The sequence below is a fragment of the Acanthochromis polyacanthus genome, chromosome 2 (genome assembly GCF_021347895.1).
Source record: "Acanthochromis polyacanthus isolate Apoly-LR-REF ecotype Palm Island chromosome 2, KAUST_Apoly_ChrSc, whole genome shotgun sequence".
Taxonomy (NCBI): domain Eukaryota; kingdom Metazoa; phylum Chordata; class Actinopteri; family Pomacentridae; genus Acanthochromis; species Acanthochromis polyacanthus.
Window position 1 is genome coordinate 33,658,418 of NC_067114.1, and position 18,422 is coordinate 33,676,839.

General features: G+C 39.8%; 1 protein-coding gene across 2 annotated transcripts in view; it reads right to left on the reverse strand.

Moving 5' to 3' along the window:
- Nucleotides 1-17,788, reverse strand: part of ano1a (anoctamin 1, calcium activated chloride channel a) — a 101,921-nt gene extending 84,133 nt beyond the window's left edge. Inside the window, exons 1-2 of one of the 2 annotated variants that reach the window (XM_051941918.1) lie at nucleotides 17,651-17,788; nucleotides 2,125-2,258 (exon numbers count right to left, since the gene is read on the reverse strand). In XM_051941918.1, coding sequence (XP_051797878.1) covers nucleotides 2,125-2,196 — 72 coding nt within the window. In that variant the 5' untranslated portion in view covers nucleotides 2,197-2,258; nucleotides 17,651-17,788. Of the gene's footprint in view, nucleotides 1-2,124; nucleotides 2,259-15,351; nucleotides 15,860-17,650 lie in introns of those variants that run through there. The other variant, XM_051941911.1, reaches the window with a different exon arrangement.
- Between the last annotated feature and the right edge of the window lie 634 nt (nucleotides 17,789-18,422).

Here is an 18,422-nt window from a genome sequence, read left to right on the forward strand (position 1 = left end):
TATAAGGAAAGCTGTGTAGCTAAAATATGAGAAACTGTTACTGTAAAACAAGGCAAACACATTTGTAAAAAAAAAAAACAAAGTAGATCCCATACCACTTAGTAAACAAATACATTTTATTAATACAGCAATATAAACCAACAAGGCAGAAGTCTGGGAACCAGTGAACAGCTGACATGAAAATACAGTTGCTGCTGATGGCGTTCTTTAGGAAAAAATTGTAAATTGTTCTGTGTAAAAATGTTGTGTCAGCACATTGTGTGCACAGAATGCATCAACAAGATTTTAATGAATATTGAATTTAAATTAAAATCTCCCTTTAGTCCCAAATGCTCCATACATAACTACTGGTCCAAGCAAAGGAATGAATTTATTTCTCCTGACAGAGCTTTACCACATGATGCTCTACATACAGGCTGCTAGCATGGGACTAATAATACGATGAAAAACCACACACACTCTTGTTTTACTGCGGGAGCTGCAGCCCTGAACCATGGCTAGGAGCACTCTGGTCCTAAGTTAATGAAGCCTTTTAACTGCTCAAGTCTTCAGAGAGGCCAACGGAGAGGTGCCGGCTTATGTTCATGAACAATTTTATTTTTCTTCAGTGGCAGTAAACACCTCAAATGCTCATAATGCTGCTATATCCAGAGCATCACTAGATGTTTAAGGTTTAGAAACAGGTAGCCGTGTTCCAGCACAGGGCTCAGTATACGCTGACAATTCACAACACAGCAGGAGAACCTCTCACAGGAGAACCACACCATAGCTACAACACAACTACCCCACAACAACTGCCTGAAAGGGCCATAAATGCACTTGCTGTGACTGGCATCTATCCATGCCTACACTGGCTGCAAGTAACAACTATTCTCTAATCAATTAACCTGTCAATTAATTTCTGGATGAACTGATTAGTTGTTTGTTGTACAAAATGTATGAAGAATGTTTATCAGGATTGAACACAACCCAAATGTGGTGTTTAAAAGGTTTTTGTCCAGAACCCTAAGATATCTGGTTAACTGTCACAGTACATGAGTAGGAACTGAGGAGTGAAGACATCAGACAATATTCAGATTAAAAACGCTGCAATCAGAGAATTTAGAAACATGAATGTTAAAAGATTTAATGTATTACAGGTACAGGCTCATTTGCCACTGATGACTTCTTTTAGATCCACTCAGAATACACCACATCTGCTTTATTAATCACTATTGTCTATATCCCTTAGTCTTATTTATGTTTTTTTTAATTTGTTTCTTATGGGCTTATTATTTCAGCAGTTTCTTCAGCTATATTTATTGGAAACAGACAGGTCTTGACTCAGTGCATAACTGTGTAAATGTGTATCCCATAGAAATCCCATATTTCAATAATATTTACTTATTTGGTTTTTCTCATGCTGAACCATTGAACTGATGCATGGCCACTTCAGTCATTGCTCTACACCAGTCCTAAACACACAAACAGGACTTGCATACTGTACATGCAGTAATATGAATCATATGGAGTCAAACTGACTGCGGGCCACAACTCACACCTCAGTATTTTAGTCTACATTTTCTCATTGATTTGTTTTTTGTCATGGCTGAAGTTAAGCTGAATTAGCTATTAGCACCTTCCATCTGTGGTGAACTCATTAATATATCATTTGATTATTATGATATTGAGGAAAAGTTCAGAACAGTCAGAGAGCATTTTTCACAGATATCATAGTGGATTTAAGGATGTTTTCCATAATGGACATTAATTCATCAGCTACACAGCTTAAAGAGGGTTGCAGTGGGCTGGAGCATATCCCAGCTGATATTGGGCAGGAGGCGGGCTACATCCTGAGTAGGTAGCCTGCCCATCATAGGAATACATAGCGAGACAGACAATCATGCACACTCAGACACACACCTATGACCACTCTAGAATCACCAGTTAACCCAAACCCTGACAGATGACACATGCTGAATGCTGAATGTAGCGTAAGTAAGACCCTGTTGTTTTTTGAACACCTGCTTGCGCCTCACGTTTTGCATCTCTGCTTCTCCCTGGGGCAAGTTTGAAAATCTCTGCTCTGCATCACACATTACAACTCAGCAGCACTGCAATGATTATGTGGATGTAATTTCTTACTATGGACTCGTTGCTCCTGGGCAGGTTCTTCTCTTCACCAGGGACTGGCAGGTAGTTGTCGTTCCTTCTCATCTTTGCAGGCTCTTCCAGCTCTGGGCTCCGTGAGTGCTCACAAGAGGACAAGGGAGGAGAACCTGGGGGAAACACAGAGATGGATTTTGCATTTGAATTTTAAGATACTTATTCTACATTGTACTTTTGATTCATATTGTGATTCACTGCAAAGAAGAAAGTCTTGTGGTATTTGAATGTGTTATAGCCATGCATGAATTATGAGATAAAGATTGTTTGGGAACAGCAAGCAAAGGCTCCGTCCCTTCCTATACTGAACGCTACACACTTAAACTGAAGGCGAGGCAGCAGGTGAAGCAGAGCTTTCACGTGCAGGTTGGTTTAAACTGTATCACATCAAAGATGGACTTTTCTCCTTTTACAGTCTAACAATCTTCAGCTGACGGTTTGGTGTGAACATCGGGAGTAAAGGTAAAAGTCACTAACAATCCCATCTGTCAGACTAAGTAAAGCAGCAGTCTCTCCACATATCTTGCATAAACTTCCATCCATTCATTATCTACACACCACTTCATCCTCATTAGGGATACAGGGGGGCTGGAGCCTATCCCAGTTGACTGAGGGTGAAGACAGGGTTCATCTGGACAGGTCATTCACACTCATAATCACACCAATGGACAATTTAGAGTTAACAATTAACTCAACATGCTGTTGGACTGTGGGAGGAAGGCGCAGCACCCAGAGAAAACCCACGCATGCACAGATAGAACATGCAAACTATATGCAGAAAGATCCCAGGAAGGCCGGTAAGCAAACCAGGCATCTTCTCGCTGCAAGACGAAAGTGCTAACCACCAAACCACTGTACAGTCCCTTGCATAAACTTTTAATGTCAATTTCATTAAGTAGCATTCAGAAAAATGCTTTGGGATGAGTTCAACTCCACTGAAACAAATGAACTGGCAAGTCTTACTCCAGTACATTTTGTCCCTCACAGAGATGACAGTGACAGTAAACAAGCCAGTCTCAGTCTGAAGGATTCACACCTGAATTCTGGACAACGTCTGAAGAATTAGGCATTGTAGGCCAGAGTCGACCTTTCACACAAGTAGCACATAACAGCAGAGTGTCCATGTCAGATGAGATGTCACCACTGGAAATACGCAGTTTGGTTTTGATGAGTAGTGGCGCCTGAGCAGAGTGTGCAGGACACAGGACATGATGCACATCAACATGCACTCTGTCACTGTCATCGTCTGTATTAACACATGACACCTTTGTACCAGGGAGATGGAAGGGTAAAGTCTGTTTAATGTTGGGTTCCACTGATTCTGTCATTTGCATTGTCCCACACAGTTCAGTTGAGGGGCGAAGCACGTGTGAAAATGGCCTAGGTGTGTGAGTTCACACAATGAATAAGATCAAGCCCTTCACTACAGACTGACATTTTATATGAATTAACACTCACAGTTGTGAAGGCTTTCTGCATGAGAAAGGGGAGAAAAAACCTTCCTCCAATAACAGGAAACAGCTGTCACCATGGATACTGATAGATGCCTTGTTTGCTCAACTGTTGTATTTATTATAAGCTGTAAATGTAGAATGTCCCCAAAATGAACTTTTTCTTTTTGTGCAGTCCAGCTGTTATGGGAGAAGTTATAAATGTAGAATTTGAGCTGAGAATAATCTAAGAAGAAATGTATGAGTTCATCTGGTGTCCTCTAAAGACAGCAGACCACAGCCCCTTTCAGACATGCAACTCTGTACATTAATCTGTTGGCATCGAAATGTGTTGGCTTCATGTCTGAACTAGCACTCTGCTAACTTTTCTGTAAAAGCAGACTTACTAGATCAGACAAACTAACATTTCACTTTCAGCATGGGACACGTCTCAACTCCATGCAACCACAGTAACAGATATAGGCTATGAGCCAGAACCCCAAATTTCACCTATCGGTACCATTCAGATGGAGTAAGCCTCACTGTGATTTTTAGCAAGATATATATATCCCTAGAGATGAAAAAATTGTGATAGCCTTGTATAACTCTCGGCCATCACTGTGTTATCACCCTAAATGTATACGCGGGGCGCTCCGATTTGTATGAAAATTCGAAATTCACTAGAATTTCTTCAAATTTGGTTTTTGGTCACAATATGGGCTCAGTATGTTAAAATTAGAATAAAAACATAAAGAAGAAAAATATATCACATTTATGCAATACTTTTGCCATATAACATAAAAATATGCTAAATTTGGTGAAAAATGGTTACGGAAACACTTCGAGTTCCGAAAAGCAACTGAATATTTTGCTAAAAATTGTACAAACCAGGGCATGCACAGCATCAACTAACCACTTAAAATCTTTCTAAAGGGGTAGTCGTTCAGAATATATCAGAATTTGTCACAGTAATAGTTTATGTGGGCATATAATTTTAATTTGGCAACGTGAAACCATACCCCCCCGTTGTGATTTTGTCGAAAACGGACATTTTCGCTGTCTTTGACAGACGAGTCTGTGACATTTATATCTTTCTTCGCAGTTTTCACAAATTCTTGAGTTATATATTTGAAATATTTACTTGTATAGATGTGTGTGATTCACATTACTTAATATTTTGCATGAAAATGGTTTAAATTTACTGAAAAAACATCCAGGAGATAGCACCAAGCTTGAACATGCATGGCTACGGTTGGGATCTTTTCTAAAATCATTATACATGTACTCTCTCACATAAATAATACATCTGATCTTACACAGTATTTAACCCTTTCAAACCCTGTAACCGCCTTGTTATAATACTGACATAAACTAAAGAAAGCTTCTTTTTTTTGCATTTTAGATAATTTGGTGATGCATCTCACATATAACAGCAAATCTGATGTTGCACAGTATTTAACCATTTCAATCCCTGCAACTCATGTTATAATAGACTTGCCTCATCTAAAACCTTCTTTTTGCATTTCAGATAATTTGGGAAACCATCTCTCAAATATGATAACAATTCTGATGTTTAACCCTTTCAATCCATCTAACTTATGTTATAATATACTGTCAGGCTGCAACGTGCCCTGTGTGGTTTCCTTTGCATTCCACCTCAGTGAAGTCGGAAAGTAGATTTGCCAACGCACATTTGAAATTTACAGTCTAGTGACTAAAGTGTTCATAACTAGGTCATCAGTCAACTCAGGAATGTTTAGGAAATGTAGGAATGTAGTGCTTAATAACTGCTTTGTTGTAATTATATTTTTGTGTGTGGGTGTGTATGGTCTGCTTTGGTGATCGTGTTGGGACATGTGTTTTATTATCTTGTCTTAGTTTCTTCTTAATGTTGTGGCTTACACCTAACAACACTTACACCAAGATTACTCAGACATGCACAGCACGCATTCTACTGGTTTCTACAACCCCATATTGTGAGTATTAAATATCGCCTGTAATTTGGTTTCACAGAATATTCAGTAGCTGTGATCCTTGGTGTGTCTCCCTACTGTTGTGGCCATTTGAGCCAGGTCATAACAATTTAGAAAAGTATATGCATATATTTACTGTAAAACTTACATTAATTGATTTTACTTGATATAGTAGAAAAAAAACAGAAAGATATAGTATTACAGCTAGTTGCTTCCATGCTCCACTCTGTTCACAAGTACAAGTGAGCAGGGAAAGTACAGTTGGTTAATCAGACACTTTACACTGCAGCTATTGGAATCGAGGGGTGTTGAGAGTGAGATGAGTGTCACAGTGAATATAAAGTATTGATTAATCAATCTTTAGGTGATCTTTTAAAAGTTGATTTGCAAGTTTTCACAGAGCCATTGGTATCAGTTGACTTCAGAAAATGATAGAAACTAACTTGCTCCAAGCAAATCTATCACAGTGACAAACAAGAAAAGCACTCAGAGAGCACAGTACTCCAACAACGCTGCTCAGTCATTGTATGATTTCCAATGGATAAGTCCTGATTCGTCTGCAGCGGTGGATTTGTAGTAGGATAACGATTATGTGATTGTCAGCAGACAGCTGATGTAGTGTTCACTTGTTGTTATAGTTACAGTGACGCTATCTTGCAATGATATAGAAATATTTAATCTTTAAAATCTAATCACTTGGTCCTTGTGTCATTTATGACCTTCTCTGAAAATTTCATCAAAATCTGTCAATCTATTTTCGAAAAATATTGCTGACAGACAGACAAACAGACAGACAGACAGACAGACAAACAGACAGACAGACAGACAGACACACAAAAAGATGCACAAACAGACAAATGTACGGAAATCATCAATTAACTCTGCTGAGGCTCCACCTCCTTGGTGGAGTAATAATTGGTCATTAGATCTGTATTGTATGACTGTAAGCAAGAACTGCATGTGTCAAAGGCAGAGATAGTAGAAAATCAAATTCACAATGATAGGAAAGTTAATTTTGTGATTGTCTATATCTCAGGCACCAAGGCTCTACAAGTTCACTTTCAAAGTGTCTTTTCTGAGCTGAAACCAGTGACTGACTGTCTAAACCCATACAGATGGTAAGCAACTTGGCTAAAATGCACAAAACCACTATTGTGGTCCATAAAAGCAGAACAAGACAACTGCACAGCAGTGGTTTCAAATGGCCTCAATCTCAGTTTCTGGGAAACATAGAAAGTGTGTTGGTGAACTGCTTTGTAGTAAACAGCCTCAAGCACACAACCCTGTATGGTTCTATAAAGGTCCCATATTTTACCCCTTTTTGACAAATTAATACAAAGCTCACATGTCCCAAAATTGTGTATTTTAAATGTGAGCTCAAAACATAGCACAGATTGCTTTTATATTATGTGTACAATACTCTCAATTTTGGCCCTGTTTCTAGTGACAGAGAGGAATCCAGAGGAAGTGGAAGTTATCACAATAAGACCCAACACTGAACAGCTCATTCGGAGACACACTGATCTGTGAAAAAAGGAAATAAACAAGTGCATAGAGTCTGAGGATACATAGTCAAATTCAAAAACAATAAAAATGTGGCTTTTGTAAAATACAGGCAATTTAAAGTTTCACATGTTGGTGGCTATGAACAGGATAAAGATTATCTTTGAAGGCCTGTTCACTGCACACAGTACAGTGATACTTAAAAGTATTCACAAACAATTCAATAGAGAATTCCATTAATTCAAACTGCTGAATACTAATACAAGAAGTTATAAAGGATACGATGAGCAAAAATAAAGTTCTCCATTTTTGTACATATCTTTGCATATGAGTTACTTTACAACACAAGAAAACATTCAGTGCTCCAAAATTGGAAACAAAGATAAACATAAAGATGACAAAAACAAAACAACAGAGCGCCAGTACAAGAAAAACATAATTTGTTTCTTTAAATACGGACGGCATCTGCGATGATGCAGTGTGATGCTATTATACTGCAATGAAACCTGGATTACAGTACAAACTGTGTGTGCATTTCACTTCTCATTTAAGGCCAGGAGTAGAGAGTTTCTTTTACCATGACCTTCCTCTGACTTTGCCCTCATGTAAAGAAGGTAACACTGGCTCAGACGAGACGGTGCCTCAGGTGATGTGTCCAGTAATCACGAGTGACAAGATATGGTTTGTTTATTTTCCGAAGTGAAATACCAGAGACGAACTTGAAGTTACTTGTCTGGCCTGGCAAGTCTGATCCTGTACAGTGCATCAGCCTACTTGTGCACAGAATACCTCATGTAAACCCGAGCACGCATCTGTCAGCAAATGTATGGCTGTTGTCTGGTTATATAGAATTTAATCTAAAAGAACGTTTTAATGATTGTATTTTTTCTATTGTATGAGTAAAGCACTTGGGAATACTGCCTAATACTGTGAATGAAATTCTTAAATTTATCTCAAATACGAATACATCTGATTGTCACTATAAAGCAGCTTTATTTTCAGTATATTATATGCTGTTACAAACATTGCATCACAACAGCACCCTGCCAAGGAATTGATTTCATCTGCCAAGTGTCTTGGCAGATGGCCTAGACAGGCAGCGCCCAGCATGTGTCTTGGATCTATTTTCTTGACATGCAAAGTTTTCAGTGTAACATTTACTTCCATGAATGACCAACATTTCTGAAATTTATATCTACTAAATGGACACACAAGGCTGCTCGGCTGTTTCTACTGATCAGGCTCTAATGAACAGATATAAGACATCCAATAAAGCTCTCCAGCATGCAAAACACTGAGAGAATATTTTGCTTGTTGCTTTGAGAACTATTACTGGAGAAACACATTTAAACCAGGGATTGCAATACTGGATAAAATGCTTCACTGACCTGCTGCAGTCATCCATCGTCAAACACAAATCAAGCTGCTATTCTTAGGGCAAAAGTGAGATGCTTTACACTGAGCAGATCACGAAGAAATAAAAATCTAACTGGATGTGAACCGACAGTGTGTTTGCACAACCATCAGCTCCAGTGTGTACATTCCAACCATGAATATTCAAATCAAATGAAGGCAAAAAGTGACAGCTCGGTGTTTCATGACAAAGAAGAGAGTGCCACAAAATTCTAAGAATTTGTGTCTCAGCACTTCCACAGAATCAAAATCACAAATCATCTGAGTGACATGCTGTATGCACAAAAAAGAATCAAACCAGTGAGCACAGGACTGCATAATATGGACAGATATTGTAATAATTATCAAAATACTAACTCCACATAGATTCACTTCAGAACTACCAGGGACAAATGATTATTTTATGTTTAAAGCTGCACTAATACATATTTTTACATTATGGATTATGTGACTGTGCAGAGAATGAGAAAGCAATTACTACCTCTACTGGGAATGCACTGAGATTTTTGCCAGTATCTGATATATGGATATTTTCCAGCTTATTTTGTCCGATTGCCAATGCTGATATATGTTCATATATTCTCCTCAGAGAACATCAGGTCACACCTGTAGTGGAATTAACATGTTATTATTCCAACTGTGAGGACCCACTGGTAGGTGCAGACAAAAATTGCTTTTCAAAAGTACACAATTCCTAGGCAAAATGAAAAAAACAAAACTGCTTAATCTACAAACAAGCATATTGATGGAAATGCTGCTTTCTAGGAGCGTGACAAAATTGTGAATTAAAAAGTTTTATACTTTTTAATTCACATTTTTACAAGTCATTTAGGGTTTTTTTCTTATTATTCCTTCATTACAATCATGATTTCAAACAGTTGGCAAATTCTGATTGCAGTCAACTGAAAAGTAAATAAACTCTAGATTTGCAAAAAAAAAAAAGTAATACTGCTCTATTAACGCTCCGCACAGACACTTCAGAGTCCTACTAAAAGTATGTGGATTACAGCGCTACTGCTTTGATTTTTAAAACTACCAAAATGCATGATGTGAAGAAAAGCACAAATCCAGCTTGCTGTGAAGAACCGTTGCATGTGTACAGCAGAAATATGTCTACGGCACATTTTCAAATTGTCAAGTTTAAATATAGATAATGGCATAATGGTAATGAGTATAGATCACACCATGTGGCCACTGATAGAATTCATGTTATGAATGGGCTTCATGGTGAATAAAGCTGGACAACAATTTTGAAATGTCAGATTCATCACCATTTAGTGCAAAGCACACTCATCTTGGCAGCAGGGGGCTTTGAGGCAGCAGCAGTTCAGTCCTGGTACAGCAGTAAGCCAGAGAAGGTGCATAGATGGCACCACGGTGCAGCCTGATCAATATTTCTCATTCATTTAATGTTATCTTCACTGAAAAAAACTGCTCTTCTTTAAAAAATAAGGACATTTCTAAACGACCCCAGACTTTTGAACAGTAGTGTAGGATGAAAGAATCCAGAACATTTGCAGATTTTTGAAGCTTTTTCTTAAATAATTACTTGAAATGATTAATCACCTCTCAAAAACAGCTGCAATTCACTTAAAGCAAATTAAATTACATCTTTAGTTTTTAATGTCCACGTCTTCACTGCTTTGGTTCACTGCACTCACACACCCTGTTGTCAGCAACAGCAGCAGTCATACAGGGAGAGACCTGCTGCTGAACAACACTAAGATGGTTTTCTCGGGAGTTAGTGGAGACCAAAACATGGATTGAGATTTATTAGGTGGATGGAGCACATTAACTATGACAACTTGACAGGGTGATGACTGCCAATAGGCTCATCTTATTTCACTAATTTCATTCTTCTTGTCTCACCTGTTCTCATACTCCTGCCCTCCCCTGGAAATCAATCTTGGTGTGCCTTTACAAAGGATGTCTCAACTCTTAAAATGCATCTTAGGGAATAAGGATCAAGGAGGATGAGCTATGAGTGATGCAAAAGTGTATCCGCACTGTAACCTCGATCAAGTCTTTTCTGCAAACATGACTCAAAAGAAGCTTGACATACAGCTGGAAAATAAAGAAAAACGTGGCAGGAGCAGGACTGACAAATATGTGTAAATAATATAGATTACTCAGTAATAAATGGTATACTTTACTTGTACTGCAGTGTGTGTGTGTGTGTGTGTGTGTGTGTGTGTGTGTGTGCCCAGGTTCTGGCTATACTTGTGGGGACCAAATGTCCCCACAACTATAGGAAAACCAAAAAACATGTCATTTGTGGGGACCTCATTTGGGTCCCCACAAATGGAAACAGTGTTTTCTTGGCCATGTTGTTGTTACTGAAAAAAGTAAAAGTGCAAAAACGTTTCTTTAGGGTTAGCCATTGTTTTGGTCTGGGTTAAGGTTAGGGTTAGGGTTAGGGGTTATATATGAATGGGAGTCAATGGTATGTCCCCACAATGATAGAAAAACATAGTATCTGTGTGTGTGTGTGTGTGTAGGTGTGTGTGCCTCATTCATATTTCATAGCATATACATACGTGTTAAATAATCTAAATATAAATATATACTGTTATCTTATAATGAACATCTGACAGAGATCAGAAAACACAGGGGCAAGCTCTAACAATGCCACAGCTGTGCCACATGTCTATGGAACCATAATCCTGACAGTAAGTTTTGGCATTGAAAAATGGGGAATTGAAAGCGAAAATACAAACATTGAAGTTTCAATCTTACTGGCAGTGTTTTTGCGTGAGGGGCGGGGGCTAGGGGGAGCGGGGCTTATAGTGCGAGAACACGCTTCTTGGTTTTGAGGAAAGGGGACAGAAGGAAATTGCCCTGTGCTGGCTAATGCCATTTTCGTTTGACCAAGCATGGATCGGAGTTCACCTCAGGAGCGGATTGAACTTTGTCATTCGGTCGTTTGACTGAAGGACCGGTCCATATGTGGGCTGGTACGCTGGTATTTATTAAATAATTTTGATTATTGGGCACCCAATGCCCATATAGCTCATCGGGTAAACAGGTGACCCATGTATAAGGGCTGGAATCCGACGCAGCAGCCCGGGTTCGATTCCTGCCTGTGGGCCTTTGCTGCATGTCATCCCTCTACTTTTCTCCCCATCTCCTGTCACTCTTCACTGCGACTATCACAATAAAAAGGCAAAAAAATTTTTTTTTATTTTTTAAGCTGTCAAAATATTCAAATGTGATTTATATTCTTCCATCTGCATATTATATTTTTTCCCGATGGTCTTAATGTGTGTTTCACAGGTAAAATGTTTGAAAAAGGATTTTTTATGGTCTGAATTGTAATCAACTCTATGAGCTTATAATGGCTTATAATGGTTGGGGGGATTCGAGTCGATTGCACAGGTGGGCTGGTCTGGTCCAAAAACTCCCGGGCCGAATTTGACTCCCAATCCGGTGTTCAAGATTAACTGGTGTTCCGATCAACTGGTGATATTCAGTGAGCGAGGCAGCTGTTACAACAGCAACACATAGCATAGGTGACTGTACCGATGCCTGTTCAAAACACACAGACGTCAATAAACTGTTCCGAAATGTTCTTGTTGTCAGCTTTAACGTTGTCGTCATTGCTCTGTTTGGACTCACGGCTGTTCAGTCTACCAGTAAAATACTCGGTTTAATGAGGACTTCCACCTAACGGAGTGGAAATATCGCTTCACTGTGGTAGAGTGTGACGATCTACATCAGATTAATTGGTGACAGTCTGTGGCCTCAGTCAGACAGAAACAGCAAGAGAAGTTCTAATACCGTTTCAAAGCTTACTGTGATAAACCAGTATGACCTGAGTTGTTCTACTTTTAAACAGATTTTAAGTAAAACAATGACATCATATAAACCATCTGACCACATTCTAACCAGAGGTTTCACATTTTCAGTGCCTTCAGAACGTCGATATGCTTCATCTATTTTTCCCCCAGTTATTCAGGATTTATTTATTTTACTGGGGCATTGCGAGTTAATCAACATTGTATTCCATAGAATCAATGCATTGTAAATTAAATGCATTGACTTTATAGAACACAAAATTAAAGGTTTTTTTAATTTTATTTCTAAAGACCTGGAACAATAATAGAGACGAGGATATTTATTCTACAAAACCTTAACGAGCCAACCCTTGAACTATATAGCTAGCTGCTGTACAAACAAGATCTCACAACTCAAGATGTGAAACAATAAAATAAGAATGAATAAAAACAGACCAAATAAGATCATCTTGCTGAATTGTTCTACCATAAGTTCCATCTGCAGATTCCCTCTCAGACTAAAAACTGCCTCTTCACTGAACACCTTTACACTTATATATACTTATGACTACCAATAGCTGTGAATAAATGGTTTTTTTTTCCTTTTTATTAGCTTTATTTGACAGGTAAGTAGAGAGACGGACGGAGAAGTAGGGAGAAAACCTACAGCAAAAAGCCGTGAACTGGAGTTGAACCCGGGCCACTGCGTCGGGTTTATCTTCCTGTTTATAGAGCGCTTGTTCAGTCACCTGAGCTAATGTCCCAGTATATGTAATATACTGAAAGAAATTGGTGTCTTTTCTCAATGACGTCAGTTTAGAGTAGTATGACATAAAGTTCTGCTGCTGGTTTGAACATGAATGTCCTGTGAATTTTGATAAATTGCTGCATTTCAAATCCAATACCTTAAATACTGCTGAGCTGTTTTGGTCAAATTTTTACGTTTGTGTTATTTAAATAAGACAGTGTAGCTACAATGTGATCTAAACCTGCCAATACTGTATCAATATATTAATGTTATACTGCAACACTTCGGCATTCTGTTATCACACGGCTTAATGAACTTCTTGTTAAATAACGTGTACACCGTGTGCTGGTCTCCTGTCTGCTGTTTTAACAGTAAACAGAGATCGCAGCTCCACTGGTTCCATAGTCTATGTTCCAACCGCGGTGACGTAGTTTTTCTTTCATGTAGCCTGACAGCGCATGACTTTTAAAATGAGAACGCCTCTTATTTCCAGTTATTTTGTCAAGACCGAAATGTATAGAACAGCAGAAATCTCATTTTATAGACGAAGTTGTCCCATTGTTTATTTCCTGGTCAGTAGGTAAGGGGTCCTGAAAAGCCACGCCTATGAAGCATCTGTCTCAGAAACCCTGCTATCACCAGTTGATCGGAACACCAGTTAATCTTGAACACCGGCCCTGGTTCACCTGGACCTGGGACTTCCAAAATGCCAGTGAGTCTGTTTCTCTTTGTACGTATTAGTATATAATATTTTTCCACACAGAACCTTGTGGCGTTAAAACCACTTTAGGCTTCATATTATGCTAATTTAGCAAATGTGCTAACGTTCTCTAAGCCAGCTAATGTAAAAGGGCTTTGACTCGTTTCTACAGACACATTTCCACTTACAGGAGGGATTCTTCATCAACTTAAATATTAATATTATTATTCAATATTATTTATTAAATAACTTAAATATTATTTCGCCACAACTTAGCCCCTCCAGAAAAAAAGCAGGCAAAAATCCTTGATTCTACGAGTAAAAAACCTTGATTCTGTGGGCTAAATCCTTGATTATGCATTAGCTAGCTTAGAAAAAGTTAGCACGTTTGCTAAATTAGCATAATATGAAGCCTAAAGTGGTTTTAATGCCTAAAGGTTCTGTGTGGAAAACTATTATATACTAATACGTACAAAGAGAAACAGACTTACTGGCGTTTTCGAAGTCCCAGGTCCAGGTGAACTCTGATCCATGCTTGGTCAAACGAAAATGGCATTAGCCAGCACAGGGTAATCTCCTTCTGTCCCCCTTTCCTCAAAACCAAGAAGCACGTTCTCGCGCTATAAGTCCCGCCCCCCCTAGCCCCCGCCCCTCACGCGAAAACACTGCCAGTAAGATTGAAATTTCAATGTTTGTATTTTTGCTTTCAATTCAACATTTTTCAATGCCAAAACTTACTGTCAGCATTATGGCTCCGCGAAAATACTGCCAGTAAGATTGAAACTTCAATGTTTGCATTTTCGCTTTCAATTCAACATTTTTTAATGCCAAAACTTACTTGTCAGCATTATGGCTCCATACATGTCACATTTACTCCATGTCTCTTTAAAACAGGCAGGGATGTGTTTTTTTTAATGCCCATTACCTCAACTTCTCTTCAACACCTCATCTACTCACATCTCCAGTAGGAAGGACTAAGAAGCGAGGAGAGGAGTTGAGGACAATAATCAAGGATACACAGACAGAGAAATGAGGAAAGGGTATGTCCACCTTGTGTTTACATCCTGATCTGCTGCCCTCAAGTGGCCTAAAATCCGAGTCATGCAGCTTCAAGTATAATGAACTTATCAAAACTTTCAAAGATCCCAAGCTGCAGGAGTCAGCTACTTAATTATTCACCAGCACATGGTGGCTGTGAACTTATGTCAGTAATGAAATACTGTTCAACCCTGCCTCATGTTGTCAAATAACATTCAACAGGAGATCTGTGTGTCTGTGTATCCCACAATAGACTAGACTCAGTTAAGGTTAACTGTTGTGGCAAGGTTTAGATGTGGTCTAAGGGGTTCGAGACACATATAAAACGAGCTATTTGTATAGTCCAACTATTTAAATCAGTCAGGCGGAAACCAGCAGAAAGTAATTGGCTTTCTGTGGAAGTCAAATCCATCAGCATGAGGATGTGAAAAGATAAGTAGGGGATTCTGAGGCAGCAGTACAGACATGTGCTCCTAGTGCGCACATCAGCAGCCACGATCCATGTAAATTATGACTTCAGGGAAATTTGAGCTGTTTTCAGTCTGCGTTCCAGCGCACGGCCGCACATAAATCGTCACCATTATCATATTCCTGCATTTTAAGCAAAATATGGAAAGACGTGTCTTACCGAGCTCCTGTGCACTATCATGGTGGTTTAAGCCTCCAACTGGCTGTTCTTGTCGCTCCATCGGGTTTGAGAAGGCGCTCAGGGTTTCTAGAGCCCTGATCACATCTACAGAGCTCTCTGCAGCAGCAGCTACTCCTCACAGCCGCCCGCGCTGTTGCATGGAAACGCTGGATGGAGAGCTACCACTTATTCATCTTTTGGAATGCTGATAGACTGCTGGCACACAGTTTCCTGTCGAATTTGTCCAACACAAACTATCTGTCCAAAAGACAGTATCTACAAAGAGTGGGTTATTGATCTGAGTGTTGATGGTTAGTGGAGCTACTTCAGCTCTGAAGGAGTCCTGAATGAAGCTCCATCTGCCAGCATGACACCGTCCTGCGCTAAGACGTCCGTGTGTGAGGACGATCTCTGTCTAAATGAGATGATCCGGTCACTAACAGCAAAGTGATAACGAACGGAGAAGCTTAGCGAAAATCGTGCCAAAACGGTCGAAAAACATGTTGCATTCAATGACCACAAGAAAAATGGGAAAAGTGGTTCCCCGCTTACCTGCCACAGCTCATCTCGGTGTTTACACTTCAGCTTTCAGCTACTTCCTCCAAACTCTGGAGTGAAATCTGACTACTAGTTTGTGAGTTTAGATTAACACTTAGTTGGTAATTTTTACAGAACCCGTGGTCACCTGTCTGACTAGAGCTTCATTCAGATTGTACACCACTTTATAGAATATTGAATAAAAAGCACAGGTGTCTGCAGAAAATGACAGTGATGTGTTATCAGTGTCATGCAAATGCTGCTGTCTGTCTATAAAGTTACTTTAACACATCTTTGGTGCTTTTGTACAAATACTCTTTTGGAAGACAGTTTTAATTGTTTCTAAATGGGATGTTCTGGTTAGTGCCTCATCTACCATAAAGCTCCCCATTCAGAGTGTTTAAGATGTGGCTTTACAATATCCTCACGCAATGACAAATATCCTCTAACTTGGGCAAATTGCAGTGGACACAGAATCTTACATCAGGTTTGTTGTATTTTGTACAACTGTACAGTTTTCCCATGAGCTTCACTAAAATTAAAAATACAGAACTTTAGCAACTGTTCCAGATTTCAGTTGACACTGAGTTCCATAATATATTGTATTTGAGCTCTGATTTACTTCTAGGTGGCAGTCTAGTCTGCTTAAACAAATGATAAATGACCAAAACAAACCACAATTTGCCCTGCAGCCACTTGCTGAAAAATAAGACACTGTGCCACCCTAATGTGATTACTGGTCTCATCCTCCACACTCCTATAAAACCTCTGTGGCTCTTGCACTGACTAAATAAGATAAGATAAGATAAGATCCTTTATTGTCAGACATTAAAAAGAGGGAACATAAATGAAGCAGACAGTTTTATTTCGTTTAGCCTGACTATGGGAGGCTGTTATTTCCAGTGGGACATGAATGCAGCATTGTTCTCCAGCTCCAGCATCACTGCGCCAGCTGGTGCCGCCCCCTCGCGATGGGGTCCTTCAGTAGGCGCGAGGTGATCACAGCGCACGAGTGAGTGTTGGCGAGGTCTGATCACTGACAGAACATACAACACAGAACATACAACATACGGCACCTCCTAGGATGTACACGCCATGATCCTCTAAAATCAACCCGCCGCTGTAGTAAGCAGTTTAAACACAGGGCTTCCCCAAGCCTCAACATGCCCTGAACATAGTACTCTGCTCCACTGCGTGGCAAAAACAACCAAAGACAATTTTCTTCGCTAATTGGTTCCTTTCTCTTAATCTCCACAACTATATGTTCCACAGCAGCCTGCCGTCTGTCAGCGGCGGATGCGAGCTCACAGAGGAGGACTTTCTTCCGGACACCTTGTGGACCGTGTGCGCCCTAATGTGAAATTAATCACGAGGATTTAATTGCTGTGAATCGTAAATTACACTCATTAACTGCAGCACTTTAGACACGTTATCATGGAATAACCAATAAACACATCTCTCTGTGCGTAATCCAGCACCAGGGAAACCTCCGCGCTCCCAATGCGCCTCAGGACACTCGCGAATGTCTCAAAGAAAATCCCAAACATTTACCTCCCTGTTTTAACCCAAACTGTTGCGCAAATATTGTAGAGGGTTTTTCTAAAGTCCGATAAAGACACCGAAGCATTAAATGATCTGATCAGATGTAGCCAGGCGGGGAAAGAAAAACATCTCCTGTCTACTCGTAGAAGAAATGAATGAAATAGGTGCAAACAAGTCATCATTCGGACAGCAGAGTGGGGAGGAAGAAATGAATAGTTACCTTTTCTCCACAGTTACAGAGAGCCGTCTGGTAGAAGGTAAGTGCAGGTATTGGCCAGGTAACACTTCCCACTCACCTGTGCGCGGAGACGGGGCGGAGGAGGAAGTGCTTCTGGTTTTCTCAGGTAAAAATTCTCCTCCCACACAGCGTCCCGGGAGAACATGAAGTCACCAGTGGGTTATGCAATGCCACAATGTAAAGACATGGGAAAGACTGCTGCAGAAAGAAGCTCAAAGAGAACACGTTCTAAAAAAATACCACGTCCATCCTGGTAGATCAGACTTGTAAGCTCATGTCTTATATTGTGGCAGGTTGAGCTACAGCAGATATTTCTTTTGATCGAGGCAACCTGAAAGCAGACAGGGAGTCTCCTCAAGTGAGACAGATATTCCCAAACAGCGTGTGTGGACTTGTAGACTGCCAGGTAGCTTTCCAGTTCCCAAGCACGCCACCACTCACCCATAGAGACAGAGAATTCAAAGCAACAGACTGGGCCCATGGGCTACATATGTGTAAAAATGATTATGCTGCCTGCCATATAGAGTACATGGCAAAGAAGAGTCAAAGCAATCAGACAGCAACTATCCATCGTTGTAAGTTTTCCTACCAAATGTTCAAACATCATTCATATTTCCATATTCAAAGTACAGCTCTGGGTACATGGTGTCATCTGAGGGCAGAATGTGGACATACCTGTTCCTTGTAGTTTTCCTTTTTGGAAACATGGAAAGCAGAGCAATGTCCAAACGGACAGTATAATCACACCAATCAT